The sequence below is a fragment of the Argiope bruennichi genome, chromosome X2, assembly GCF_947563725.1.
Source record: "Argiope bruennichi chromosome X2, qqArgBrue1.1, whole genome shotgun sequence".
Taxonomy (NCBI): Eukaryota; Metazoa; Arthropoda; class Arachnida; order Araneae; family Araneidae; genus Argiope; species Argiope bruennichi.
The window spans coordinates 12970987-12986398 of NC_079163.1; the positions used below are offsets into that span (position 1 = coordinate 12970987).

The following is a 15412-nucleotide window of genomic DNA, read 5'->3' on the forward strand; positions in this document are numbered from 1 at the left end:
AATTAACTCTATAAAATTAATAACATTTTTATTACGTTCGATTTTATATTCAATTTTTTAAATTTTATATTCGATTTAATATTTTATAAATGCATTTGCTATATATATTTATACATATTTTAAGTATCCTGGAAAGTCATTAGTATCTTTCATAAATAAATTCATTTCACCATACACATGGTTATTTTAAATAACACATTATTCTATAAAAATAATTTAAAAGATTCAGATAATAGCCTCACGTTTCGCTGCTTTTCTTTATAAGAATATAGAAGCAATAATTTTGATTCTTTTTTTTTTTTTGAAAATTGCTTAGCACAAAATATTAAAAGATAATGAAGAAATGTGATGTTAGAATAACAAACTTCATATAAAGAAAAAACTTGATCAATGTATGCTGTTGCAACAATTTGGGCACATTGTAGTTTTACATAATAGCAACTCCAATTCGTTTCGAAAAGAATTATAAAAATTTAAATGAAGTTCAAATAGAGAAGGTAAATACAGACAGATAGAGTAAGTAAACACAGACCAAACGCATTCACTTTGACCGGCATACGAGTATGCAGTTGGAAATAATATAATAAACAGAATAAAGTTTAAAAATCCGACAATATAAAATACAAATTATAAATAATAAGTAAAATAAATAACAAACTAAACAGTAACGCATGCTTCCTAAATAAAAAGATTCTAACAAAAACTTTTTGTGGATTATATTGGTTGAACAAACAATATTTCTCAACACTACACTGCATAGCGATGGCTCCTTCTAGCTCTTAAATAGCTTCTTTCGAATTTAAAACTCATGACTTATTATCGAATTTAAAACTCATGACTTATTATCGAATTTAAAACTCATGACTTATTATCGAATTTAAAACTCACGACTTATTTATGACTGTTTGGGTATGTAATTGCTATAAGTTAAAATTAAAGTGTTGCATTATCTTTCTTTTCAGTGTGCCTGCAAATGAACAGGGGTATCTTTACCCTTGTTGCACCAACAGGAGAAGCCTCCTACGATACTTTAGCTTCATATTCTAATACATTTCAAGTGCCATTCATAAGTCCAGCCTTCCCGGAGCTGAGCAGTGATAGGCCAGCCTTTTACGGACTCAGTTTACGTCCTCGCTATTTGAGAGCGATCTTAGACGTCATCATGTATTACGAATGGAAGACGATTTATTACCTTTACGACACTGATGGGGGTAAGTTTTCTTATTACGAATCTCCTGTATGAAATGAACTCGTTGGAATAAATCCAGAATTTTTAAGATGAGACGCTTTCTATTGAAACTACATCATTAAGAGATTTTGCGTGATACAAGTAAAAGATAAAATTTCAACTTAACTTTTAATTTACTGATTAATGATATGAAAAAATCTTAGAAATGTATTTCGCTTCACGAAGGTTTCAAATACGTCCTCAGTATTTTAATTAAATGTAGTTTAAATTTAATTGACGAATGAAATATTGGCAGAATAAGTTGCAGATATCCCCCAATCACCGCTGCTAATTTTTAACGAAATTTTGATTTTAGTGCATAATATTCATTTTCTCTGTCTGTATCTAACCGGTATTGAAATTCATGTCATCTTTTATATATTTTTTTCACTTATAAAATTAGAATTAACGCAATGCTTTCCAAAACATTGAAAAAAAGTCACAGTAAAAATTGGGAGAATTCATACAAGGAAAAAAAATTAAAGATATGACATTGTTAATGATTCAAAAAATGCTGATTTAACTCATTTTATCTTGCATTTTATTCATTTAGATGGTATGGCTTGAAGACAACTCTCTGATTATAGCTTTAATAAGTGCTTGAAGCAAAGACATGCTTGTAAGAAACTCAAAATCAAAGGGATACATATATTCTAATATTATAAAGAGCTTAAGTCGTGTTTAATGAGCGTCTATACTATATAAATATCATCATACGCCAAAATTATCTGTTATTAAATTATTAAAGTTATCTTATCCTTTGAGAACACATAGTGAGAACATCATTCTTAAATATCGCTGTAAATTTCCATAGGATGAGCTCCAAACATGTCAATTAAATTGGAAAGGCAAATCGATTCATAAAAAATAAAAAAATAAAAATAAAAAAACCCCATAAGTGCAAATATTCATAAGTTCACACACGCAGATGAATAATAAGCAGATAAACTAAACTCCTAGATAAAACAATAGTAATGCAATTTATAGCATAACTAGATGATCATCTCACGCATAGCTTTTTCTTGTTTTAAACTTAAAGTTATCTGATCTTCAAATTGTAAAATTATTAAGTTCTTAACTAATTAAGATCTGGGAGTTTTTAAATGTTCTTGAAACAAACTTAGCATCCATTAAAAATATCTAGGACCATGTAACATGTATTTTGGAAAGTCTAGTTTGAAGATAAACTGGAACTTTGTGTACCAAAGTTCTACTGCCTCAAAATTTTAAACATAAACATCTATAAAAACTCGAAAGAGTCTAGTTAGCAGTTCATGTCAAACATTTATTCGATTTTTCAAAATGAAGATTGATTTCCCGACATTCGTTTTCTTCTATCTTAGCTTCGAGCAGTCTTATGTTAGTTATGAAATTGCAAGTCTCTTTGATCCATTATACATAAAAAAAAAACCCAAATAATTGATGTTATTTATTTTGCAAGAATGTATCCTAAAAATATTACACCAAAACATAACGAAACTTCTAGAAAACATTCTACTTGTTCAGCAAATTAAGAAAATCAAAATTTATGTACTCGGATGTGACCATTATATATTAGGAAAGGGCAAAACCATTATATGACCATTATATATTAGGAAACTATTTTTTAGTACCGAATTATACTATGGCTCAAAAATAATCTTTACATGCTAGTCAACGAAAAACTATTGAAAGAAACTTATACCATGGATATTTAGTTCGCGCAAAGTTTCTAAGTTTGGAAAATTTGACAAAAAACATCAAAATCGATCATTACCTTAAAATTTTGCAGATTACTTTCATTATTTCGGACAAATAATTTCATTTTTTTTTGCTAGGTGTTAAATTGATTTAAAATTTTCTTCTTAACACCCTTTATTCTCAATGTCAAGATGTTAACCAAATGGAAAATCTCAGAATAAATAGTTATTTACTGGTATTTTAAGAATTACAGTTATAGTTCGAGAGAAAACTATGATATTGTAACATTGCGGGTTTTTTTTTTGACGTCGGATTTTGAGTTCGTTAGAAGTTGATTACCAATTGCTCAAAGAGGTTACAGTTTGAATCTCATTCTTGATTTTGCAATGACGCATGTGATTAGTAGTGATTCATGAAGAAGAAAAATAAGTTCAGTCTGTTAATTTCATACAGACTATTTCGTCGATAAATAACACTTAAAATTTAAATTAAATAATTAGGAATAGGCATAGAATGTTATTTCAAACACTTTAGAAATTTCAGAGCTGTGTAATCAAAGAAAAAAAAGCTGATGAGATTTAGCAACATTTCTAGATGAAACCTAAGAAGGAAAAGGAAATTTTTCTTCCATTTAAACTCATGAAATTTTCAATTGAATAATAGATTATACCCCACAAATAAAGATAATCCTACTATGGAAATATAAAACAGTAAATTTGGATGAAATTTAATTTGCTTTAATTAAATGCTCGTCAAATGATACGATATTATGAAGATAAAAGAAGAAGAAATTTGACGTACATATGCTTAATTAGTCAAACTAATTCTCTTTAATCTGTAAAAAAATACTTCAATTTTCAAACCTCTTGCGAAATTCCACTTGTTTCGTTTTACAAAGTAATGAATTCTAGTCCATCAATAAATGCTCCTAATAAAATAATAGTTTAAAAGAAGCAATATAGAAAATTTTATGGGACTGGGCTAGTTTATAAGATAGACCGATTTATTGTAAGAAAACCACTTTCCAGAAAGAAGATTAAATGGTAGAAAGATTTTCTTTTGTTTGAGCTTTGAAAATGTAATTTAAAACTCTTCATATCTGCGAGAAACAGAAATGAATCGAAGATTGCGTAATGACCTATTGAAATAAGGAAGAAACAGATGGAAAATGCATTTCTTTTTCGTCCGAATATAAAAATAACATTCAAAGCAATATTTGCACAAACGATTCAAAGGCGCTGCGGGAACGTTTTTAATTAACTAGAAGCAAAATAACGCTTTGGTGGCTGACCAAAAGAAAATGAAGGAAATGTACATTAAAGACAAAGCAGTGCCTAATTTTCCAAAGCAACTGAAGGTTTTAAAATAATATTTGCTGGCAGGCTGTTTTTTTTCATGCAAATTACTCGCTTATGTTGAATTTTCTTCCACTAAATATTTCATGCGAATTCTAATTAAATTTTCTATGTGATGTCTTTTATTTCTTTTAGTAGTTTTCTAAACTAATATTTAATATTTTATTAACATAAATTTTGAAAAAATTCGAAAGAAAGAAAACAAGCTATTAGTTCGCTGGAAACAGAATAATTTATGATTCGTTTTGATTTTATTCCTGTTAGCGGAACACTTTTGATAAGTAAAATTAAGAGCAGTGTTTGGTTAAGTAAGTTTTTACTTTTAGATTATTTTTTATGAACTGATTTATAACACTTCTCTTCCTATATTTATTCCTAAATATTTTATATTTTCCCCTGATTTTCGTAGTTTTATATAATTTTAACTTTGATCATATAAAAATGGAATTTTGTAAATGATTTTTCACTTACTTACAATTTCGAAACTCTAGAACATTTTACTTTTGTGTTCTTCATAGTGATATACTATATTGTATTTTCAGAATTTAATTATTAGTTAATGAATTTGATTAAATTTTGATTCCATAGGCTCGATGCCATTTGATTAAATTTGTCAAAAAGGGTTATAAGATTGCATAATATTTATAATTACGAATTATAAATTTTATTAAATTTAAAAGGAGACCGTAGTTAAAATAAAAAAAATTTTAATTTTCCCAAATTAAAAAAAAATGTTTTATTAAATTTATTCAATAAAAGGAATGTCTATGTTCGTAGATTGGCTCTCCTACAGAACGGACCCTGAGACCAAGAACCACCAAATTTTGCACTTTTACACATTTGAGCTTAAAAATTTAAATCTTGGAGCGAGTTTTTTGTTATTTTAATTTGAATTTAAATTACTAAAAATTTAAAAACAAATGTTTTTCTATGATGACTCTACAAAATATTATTGCGTAACACTGATTTTTACACGGTTTTCAAATTAAAAAAAAAAACATTTGTTTCTTAATGATAACAATTTAAATCATTGTTCTTTGAATTTTTCCTGAATTTAGGCAATATTATTCGCAAAACAGAATAGGTATTTTTTGAAAATTTTCATCAGTAGGTTCCATTGTTACAAAGAATTCAAATTGTAATGCATTTTTTGTTTGCGTTAAATTAAATTGTCCATTTGTTTAATTGATTTAATCGTTTCTTCAGATACTTAATTGTATGATTTTCTTCCATTAAGTAAGGAAGAAATATATTTTTTAATAACTACACAGCTTAATGAGCAGTCAGATAGTGAAATTATATTACCATAAAAGACAATGTGCAAGTAGAAGATGAAATACACGGAGAGTGACGTTTATAATTGAACTATGGTATTGTACACCATTAAGAATGTTCACGTGTGTATCAAATAAAACATATGTAAGGCCATTAAAATAATACAGTTTTAATATCTACCAGAAAATGATACTTAAAAATACTTTATTAAGGTAATATTCAGATTAAGCATAAGAGATTTAATTAAAATGAAACGCAGATAATATGGGCGAACCAGATGATCACCTAAGGCGGCTTGACTAAAATAAAAATTTTCCTGCTAGTTTTTTTACTAATAAAAATATATTTTTATAAATTTATTTTTATTAAATTTATTCTGACAGAATGTTTGGAGACTGCTATCACATAGCTGTCTCAGTTTATGGCAGAAAAAAACAATAGAAACAAAAGAAATTGTCTATCGAAATTTTCAGATTTTCTTGTTAAGATATAAAAATGTTCTGCAAATTTTTCGTTAATGAATTAATACAGCATATAAAGGCCGTAAACGAGTTATCCAATTATCCTGAAATTGGGAAGCGTCATTTTTTTCTAAGTTTTGAAAATAAAACTTAACAAATCATTTCATCCTTCCTGCTGGTCATCAAAAAACCATTAAGAAGAAGGTGCGGAAAAATCCCCCTAGAAGGTATTTTCTGTCCAGAAAATATTTACGATACGATAAAGAAACATTTACGTAATGATATTGATAATTTGGAAGCATTTAATTTTGAGAAAACATTGAAATTCAAGAACAATTTTGAATTTTTTAATACACTCTTGTTCTAATTAGATTCTCTTGGTTTCGAAAACAAAATTAGGTACTAGCGCTACAACCTTAAAAGACTTCGAAATCCTTCTTTCTAATAACAAGCTCGTTTAACGTAGTTTCATTTGGAGGGAAATAACTATTGGGATTTCACCGTCGACTTCCTCAAAATGAAGTATATTAGAAATACACCGTCTTAAGTCATATTGTAAAGAGAAATAAAATTGCATTTGATATCATTCTCCATAAACCAGTTGAATACAAAATTTTGTACAGATGTATTAATTTGGATAGTACAGTAAAATTTATTTGTCGTGTTGTGTGTTCGAGTAATGACGTGAACAAAAAGAGACAAAGTGACGGAAAGTCAATTTGTTAATGAATTTCAGAAGAGGTTGCAGTTGTACAATTCTGATGATAAAACTTTTGTTTAAATTTCATCTATTTAGTTAATTATGATTTGAAGTTGCTGAGTTTATATACGTACTGACAAAAGGTAGAAGTTCCACTGACGAATTTTATCAAAAATTTAATGTAGATCTACAAATATCAAGGAAATATAAAGGTTTTCATTTCATCTGTCTACCTTATTGCTGCTTTTCACAGTCAGATAGGAATAATTTCAAAATCATTTTTTCGAACTCTAAACGTGGAAGGAAACTTAAAATGTAGATAATCATCAAATTTTCGAGGTCGACTTTTTTAATGATTTCAATATTTCATTTTTGTTAACTTTGTAACGAGAACGTATTGAAAAAATCAGAATGATAGAATAAAATATGACTAAATCATTCTTAAAAAAATTTTTAAAAATGCATGTTGTGTATGATATTAATCAATGTTGTTTTAAAATGCGATTCATTCTTAGATCAATTATGCAATTTCAAAATTTAAAATATTAAGTGATTTTCAATTAAGTCTTACTTTATTTTAACAACAATGACTTTTTCAATGAAATTATTCTTGCGTATCTTTATAGAATTGAGGAACAATAAGAAGAAAGACAGTTTTACCTCCTTCTGTGGGCTTATGATCTATATGAAAATAATATTTTTCAGTAAAAGGTAGCTTTCCCGTCTTTTAAATATTTACTGAGTCTCAGAATAGCAAATCTCCTTCGCTAAGCATATTTGAAGCTTTTAGTAATCTTTGAAAACAACACGAAATGATTTCAGAAAAACATACTAGAAAACAAAAATATATATAAAAAATAAAAGACAAAACGATAAGCCCCATTTACCTCTTCTGGCATGTCGTTGTTTTGGGAAAGAAGAAAATGCTGTTGTAGAAAAAACGACTGCATAAAAAAAAAAAAAAAGCATCCATTGATCCAAGTATGTGGTTGGATCAGCAGGTAAGTAACTTGTCACTCATTCTAGTGTGAAATCAGATTATTGTCCAAGTGAAAAGAACGGGACCCTTTTCAACTTTCTCTTCAACCCTTGATATTAGAAGAAAACCTTACTTTTTCTTCCGGTATTGATCAGGTAGAAAGGAAAGCTAGTGATATTGTAACTTAGAAGGTATTTCAGAGTACTTAAGTTATCTTTTTCCTGCACGGAAAACTGTTTTGTATTTACATTCATAGACAAAGTTCTTTTCTATAATTTCAAAGCTTATATAATACATTAACTTACTTTGATATTCATTCAAATTTACTTATAAGATAAAGATCAAAGAAACTTTATTTAAACACTTGCTTATTTAAAGTGTAAATAAAGTAAATCTTAAAATTATAATAATCTTAATCAGAGAACTAAAACTATTTTAAATGGTGTTATTAATTCCATTCTCCAGATAAATAAATAAAAATTTACTTACATATTATTAGAGGATGTTTTGGATATTTTTTTGAGGTTCATTTATATTTTATTGTATAATGTTTGTATGTATTCTATTTTTAGATAGAAGACATAAAAACATTGGTATTTTACAAACTCCGATGGATCATTAAATAAACGGGAAGACTAGAGAACAAAATGAATTTCTGATCAAAAGTTACGAACAAACTTATTTACTTTTCGAAGAAAATCGCCGTGAAGATTCAGGTATTAGTCATATTGGTGTATCAAATCCCTTTTCGAATAACGTTGTCGCCAGTATTGCGAGATGGGCTTTAACGTTTCTTTAAAGCCCTTTATTAGTTTGAAAGCTTTGGCCTCATTAGCCTTCAAGGCGATAACTAATTTTGCACATAATCTTTGGAAATAAACTCATTTTATTATCTACTGTTGTCTTTTTTTATGTCCCATCGGAATTTAAAAAAAGGTCTCATTGTAAAAGATAACTTTATTTGGTTTATTGATTAACTATTATAGATTTAATTGTAAATAAACTAATTTAATCAGTTGCAATAATTTTAAATTATTGCAACTAATTCCTTTTAATGGTTGCATAATTACAAGGATGCTTTTGGGTATAAATAGAAAAAAAAGTTCATGAAGGAGAAGATAGAAAAATTATCCGGCATTTCTCAGCAATAAAGAAGTTGGGAATCAGTAATTCACTTAGTTATATTAGCGAATTAAATTTTTGGAAGTTAATTATCTCGCTGTTTTTAAGAAAAACTTTCTTGGAAATATTTCTATGCTTTACAGTGGATTATTTTATGCTTCCCTTAACAGTAAGAAAAATATTTTCAGTTTTCTATGGTAGAAATGAGTCTAACAATAATCTTAGTCATGAGAAATGATATGTTCAAACATATGTATTGATATTTGCCTAGTGGGTAAAATCATTAAATGTCTCTCTACTGATTCAGCAAAATAGGGGAGTGGAAAATTACCCAGAATGAAAATGCAGATTTACATTATTCCGCTGAATGTCTGCAAATTGAGAGGAATGATGGGGAAAAGAGATTGGGTAAAATCTTTTAGTATTCCAAAATTATCAATTCTTTTTTCTCATAAATGCGCTTCTGTTTTGTAGCCAAAATTACACCCAGTTTTTGAAATGGGAACTATTTTATAATAGAATCTTCTTTTAATGCTGTAAGAACATTGGGCACGATAATTTCCGAAAAAAAAAATCGAATTTTACATATTTTTGTTTTAAAAATTCTTTTCCAATGAAGTTTTTATTTTCTAAGTGCTTTAAATGAGGCAATTTGAATTCTTTAAACTTTTAACTATATGAATTTATGTACTATATTCTAGTTTTATATTTTTTGGTGTCTTAGTCAACTTGCCAATTTATAATTGTACTAAAGATGTATAAAATCCTTAAGTCCGTTTTATTTCTGTAAAATTCTATCGATTCAATGACATTTTTCAATATCGTTTTATTTGAAAGGAAAATAAACGGAAAATGAGATCGCGAAATAGCACGAGGGCTTGCCTAAAATTCTAAGAGACATTTCCTAAGTAAAATGAGGAACTTGGAGAAATAATTTGAAATTAGATGGTTTGAAGAAATTAAAATTTTAAGTATAAGAAATCATTGATGACTCTAATTTCACGTTTTTTATAGTTGCTCAAGTGCACATGGCATTTTTGGTGGTCTGTTAATATTTATGTTTAAAAAGATTAAAATATTTTGCATCTATTTAAAATTCGATCGATTGATTTGTATTCTTAAATTCAGTTTTATATGAAGAAAATTAAAGAAAAATGGACAAATGGAATTAATGCTTATCGCAAATTTCTTATGGAGTTTTGTTAGAAAAATATGGCTCATATGGGGAGGGTAATCGATGATTTTTAATGTATATCATTAAAAGTAATAATTCCATATTCAAGCTAGAGAAAAAAATGCCTTAAATGGTAATCAGAAAACAAAGAAACAGGAATCGAGTAAACACAGGGACGATAACATTTTTTTCATGTCATCACGAGGCAAAGTAAGATTGTAAATTAAGTTTCTTTTAAAAAGGTTAAACTCGTTTATTTTTTCGGAGATGTCCAGTTTTCGTGCGGATGCATTAATTTTGCTTATTATGAAAGTTTCCATACTAGAAAAATTTCAGTTGCCTGAACGAAGAAAAAAATATAGCATTTTAAAATTTATTTTTAAAAAATGCGTTCAACACAATGCTGTTAATATTTAAACTAAACGATCTGAAAAACGAATTCATAGCAAATTGTAAAAAAATCCATGGTGTTCCTCGCTATCTCTTAAAAATGCGCTCAAATATTAGAGTTTTTTTTTTAAATAAAGAAACATGTTGTATTTAGATATATTTGTGCAAATATGTCTGAGGATTTTATACTTGTTGTATTTAGATAGATTTGTGCAAAAGGTAATCGAAAAATATATTTAAGTTAAGGAACCAAGTTTATGAAGCTACACTTGTGTACGAAGCTGTCATAAAAGTAAGAAACATAAATATCCGTGCAAATAAATTTAGCTCAGAACGTTTGAAAAAATGGAAAATTCACTGGACTAAAGTATATAGATGTCCAAAAAGAGTTCGAAACACTCTTAAATTTTTTTTGCCTATTGCAGATTTTTACCTAAGCAGGCGCTGTAAATAAGAAAAGTGTTCGAAATAAAGCAGCAAATTTGTTAAGGTTAATGGCATAACTTTGCTATTTATTTTCAAAAATTTATGCCTGAATTATAAAGGAACTGCACCATTTTGATCTTTCCCATAAAACTGCTAAAATAGGGTCAAAATATAAAAATTTATGGATCATTCTTTATCTATTATAAAATAGTTTGAGAATTTTTGATTAGACTTTTAGGTGATAGAAATGTCTTTGTAAATGACTGGACTTCGTTTTGCACAGCACATGAAAAAAATAAGCTTCCTTGGATGTGGCGTTTCATGTGGAAGAATCTTGTTATTCCAGTAATGCTTCGGTAGAATTTTTAAAAAATTATTTTATAATTAGTAGTTGGAATAAAGTTTAATGTATAGTATTTAATTCCTGCGACTTTGCCTTCCCAAGGTAAACGTAGCTGATAATGGTCTTAACAAATGCATTCATATTACTTAGTTCCGATGTTTAAACCTTTGATATTCTTTTTATATTTTAAAACTAATTTAGAGTATAAAGAAACGCGTTACGTTTTCAGAATTTGATTTCAAGAAAGTGAAAGAGAATGGCAATTGTAATATTTATAATACCAACTTCTACTTCACAGTACAAGTTATTTTAAGATGATGAAGTTCCGAAAAATTCCTTAAAAGAAAGCCAAAAGCAGTGTACACGAAATTGTACACTGCTTTTGGCTTGAATCTAAAAATCTTTATTAATCACCGAAATGTATATATTTAATTAACTTATGATAATGAAAAGGAAAACTAATTAAATATGTCCTCAATTAATAAAGGATCATATAAATTTAAAAATATGAATTAGGTTTGTTCTTACAACATATGTGAAACTAATGACTATCACATAAACAGAAAAACAAATTAAAAATTACCCAAATTTTGAGTGCGTATAAATGTTCATAAATATTAATTAAAATTCTAATATTAAAAGGAATTGAATAGCAGTAGAGTTCATAGAATAATAAATAAGCACTTATTTTAATTAACGAAATTTTTTGTCACAGATGAGAGATAATATCGCATGATGCGGAGTAGGTTCGAAACTTAATTCATTAACGGTCATTTACTGATTATCATATGACCATGCATTGGCATTAATATATTTAAAAGGAAAAATAGTCTGGCAATTCATCTTCCAAGAATTCAGCAGGGCGAATTTTTGTTCATTTTCCATCCAGGTGCAAACTTTCTGACTTGCTGTTTCTTCAATTAAGAAATTTAAAGAAATACAAGAAATTACAAATGAACCATGAATCCAAGCAGGAATCGGAAGAGTTTTTCATATGCTTTATGAATTTAGCTTTTAGTTCTTGATAAACCTTTTCCTAATTTAATATTCGTTTACTATAAATTTCAGTTAGGCATAATTCAATTATTTTAAAGTTACAGGTATACAATTTTCTAAAAGGATCTAATTGCAGGAAAGGGAAGAAACTTAAGGTTGATTAATTTTGTCTAAGTGGATCGTATAAAAATTTATTAAATGTGACTTTTAGAAAATTAAATGGAATAGTTTATGCTAAAAAAATATTTTCTAAACTAATTTTCTATTATATTTTTAACATTTTTGCTATTTACAGAGTAACTTATCTCCAGCAGGTAAAAAGATAAAACACATTTCAACCCTTTTGGAACATCGTTATATATATAAATTCTTACTACAGTAAAATTTATTTTTTATTTTTAAATTCCCTTATTCTTTACTTTTAGCGCCTGAAATTTTCGAATATCAAATTAATAGTTTTTGAATCTCTGGAATAACATTGATTGTTTTTAACAACTCCAACTGTTAACTTAACTGTTCCAATTTTTAAAATAATTTTCCCACTTTTTTACTTTAGACGGTTAGATGTGGTCTTCAATATAAATATTATTTATTTTTCTCAGATAATTTACTAATTTTTTCTATAAAACTCTCTCTCTAAAAAGTCTCTATATATGCCGGTGTTTTAAGGAAAAAATAAATAGCATGAAGGTCATAACTTATTATTATGATGAAGTTTAACTTTTTATATAAAATGACGTTATTATAGGCCACTCATCTAGTTTTTAAGAAAATTACTTCAACATTTTAAACATAGAAGATCATTAGAGATTATCAATCTGAAAATAACTTGTGATTTAATTTAATTTGATATATATTAGATAATTTGATATTCACAATTAATTTTCTTAAGTTTAAGGAGATTATTGTAATTACCACTAATTTATCTATCTGTTTAGGAATATTTTCAAAGATAGAAATAGAATCCTATCTGCACTTTAAAATTCCGAAATATAAATCGGAAATGATAAATGATTGAGTTTAAAACAGTTAACAACATTTAAGTGTAAAATTTAATGCTTCGTAATCGCCAGAGATTAGCTCATAAAATCGGCATTCTAGAAGCCATACTGTAATGATATTCAGTTATTTTCAATGAAACAAATTGGGACATTTGTTAAGGAGTCATTGTAGATTTAAAAAAATCGTTTTAATGCAAGGAATACGAATTTGAAAAGCGTGTTTCTAAGTAGAAACTTCGAAATCGCCATTCCTTTATCTCACTATCGTAACATGACGTATTTTACTGCTGAAGTGATTTAAATAAAATCAATATTAATTGGAAAATATCCAGATGAAATTATTTTTATATGAGTTGCTTATAACTGCACCTTAAAAGTAAGCATTTGTTCTTTTTAAATTCCATTTTAATTTCTAACATAAATTTTATGCGAATCATCTTTTGTTTTGCTATTCCTTATCTAAATCAAAGATTCTTGTTAGCTTATATTTTACTGAATCTGACATTAAGCTTTTATATAAAAAAATAGCTTGCAACTTTATGAAATTCTACTGAATCTTCAGTTTGTAATTCATTTTTATACATGGACGTATACAGATTCATTTATTTTTATTCTATGTAAGATATCAATTGTCAAATTTAAGTTAAAGAAGCATGATACGAATGATTACCTGTTTGAAAATTAATTAATTTTCAAATCTTAATCTTTTAATGCAGCTGCATCTGAAAATTAGAAAAACCGCTCCGATATTAATTGCAAACTTCAACTAAACAAAATATACTTAATTGATAAATTTCAACAATATTTCAAAATATGATTATTTACTTCGTTACTCTATAAAACAATTACGAATAAAAATCAAATTAATTATTTCCAACTTATTATTTAAATCACATATTAGAATCTACATTATCTAAATGAGGAAATCATGCGGTACATCGTAAAAAAATATTTTACTAAAGATTAAACAATTTTCAACGAAGTAAAACTAATTTTCTACTCCACAAAGTTATCACTTAATTGCTATTCCTGGACCAAAATAAGGACAACGTGAAAAATGAGGTAAATGGATCGTGGGGAACAATTATGAAGATAAAGTGATGGTTCTATTGTTTAGTGCAAAGGATGTTAGACTCCATCGTTTGTAACCTTCCAAGTAATAACTCGATTAAGGGAAAGGAATCGAGAAAATGTAATTTGCATTTAAAGAGCAGAAATTCCATCATGGCCGTAATTACTAGGAATGCTTTTGGCCGCAGACAACCTCGTTAATATTGCTGTTTTGTAGATTAAATATACTCATATCTAGTTGCATTAACTTCCTGCAAAATTCAAGCACTTGGGATATGTTCACTGGATATTGCAGACAGATTCATCTGTTTAGACTTGAATATTTGTTTTTTTGTGTCAACAGCAAGGAAATCTCTGCATTTTAAATATTACTGCTTTCTTAAAATAATCAGATTTTCTGTAAATTCAATTCTATCTTACAATGCAAATATATTGAAATAAGTTTTTCTTATTACAGACTGTACAAAATGAATGCAAAGTTTCAAATTTTTGTAGAATTTTCTGAATTTTTCAAACTAAAAAAACGAAACAAATTATTATCATAACGCATTACCTCATAAATGTTCCTATCAATTTGTTTTTAATAAATTAAATATATATTAATTGTTCGTTGATGATTCGATTCAATTTTATAAAAATAGTAATTATCAAATAAAACATTACATGTACTCAAAAAGTGAAACCTTTCATTTTGAAAAATAGATTCATTTTTCCAACTTCTGTGTTGATTGGAGAAGCATGAATCATAATAATTAAAATATGTAAACTAATTTAATCATAAGCAAATGATGTAAAATTAGATTTTAAAAATTAATATATGATATATAGGATTAGCTCTACTGCTGTGGACTTAAATATGGCTCTGTAGATAAAATGTCTGTAGAACAAACAGCACAACCAAATAGTACGAAGTATTTAAACGAAGTAAATTAGCATTTAAATGAAATGCAATGTTTTGATAGTATAATGTAACTTAATGGTATAATAATAATAAATACTCGGAAATGGAAAACTTAAAATATAATCAATTTAATCCCGAGTTATTCAACAGGAGAATTTAAAAGAAGCTTTTGTACTCTCATAACGCAGAAGCTTGCCGAATCAAAGCAGCATTTAGGACTCACCATTCATTTGATGCATTTGTCTGGATATAAATCGTTTAGAATCAAAAAATTTTGAAATATAACTCAGAACTTTATTTCAATGTTTTT

At 27.2% G+C, this 15412-nt stretch overlaps 1 protein-coding gene across 1 annotated transcript in view; it reads left to right on the plus strand.

The window, feature by feature from the left end:
• Window positions 1–15412, plus strand: part of LOC129960361 (glutamate receptor 1-like) — a 547350-nt gene that overhangs the window by 230815 nt on the left and 301123 nt on the right. The window contains exon 3 of the mRNA XM_056073766.1: window positions 963–1211. Within this exon, the coding sequence (XP_055929741.1) occupies window positions 963–1211 (249 nt within the window). The remainder of the gene's footprint in view (window positions 1–962; window positions 1212–15412) is intronic.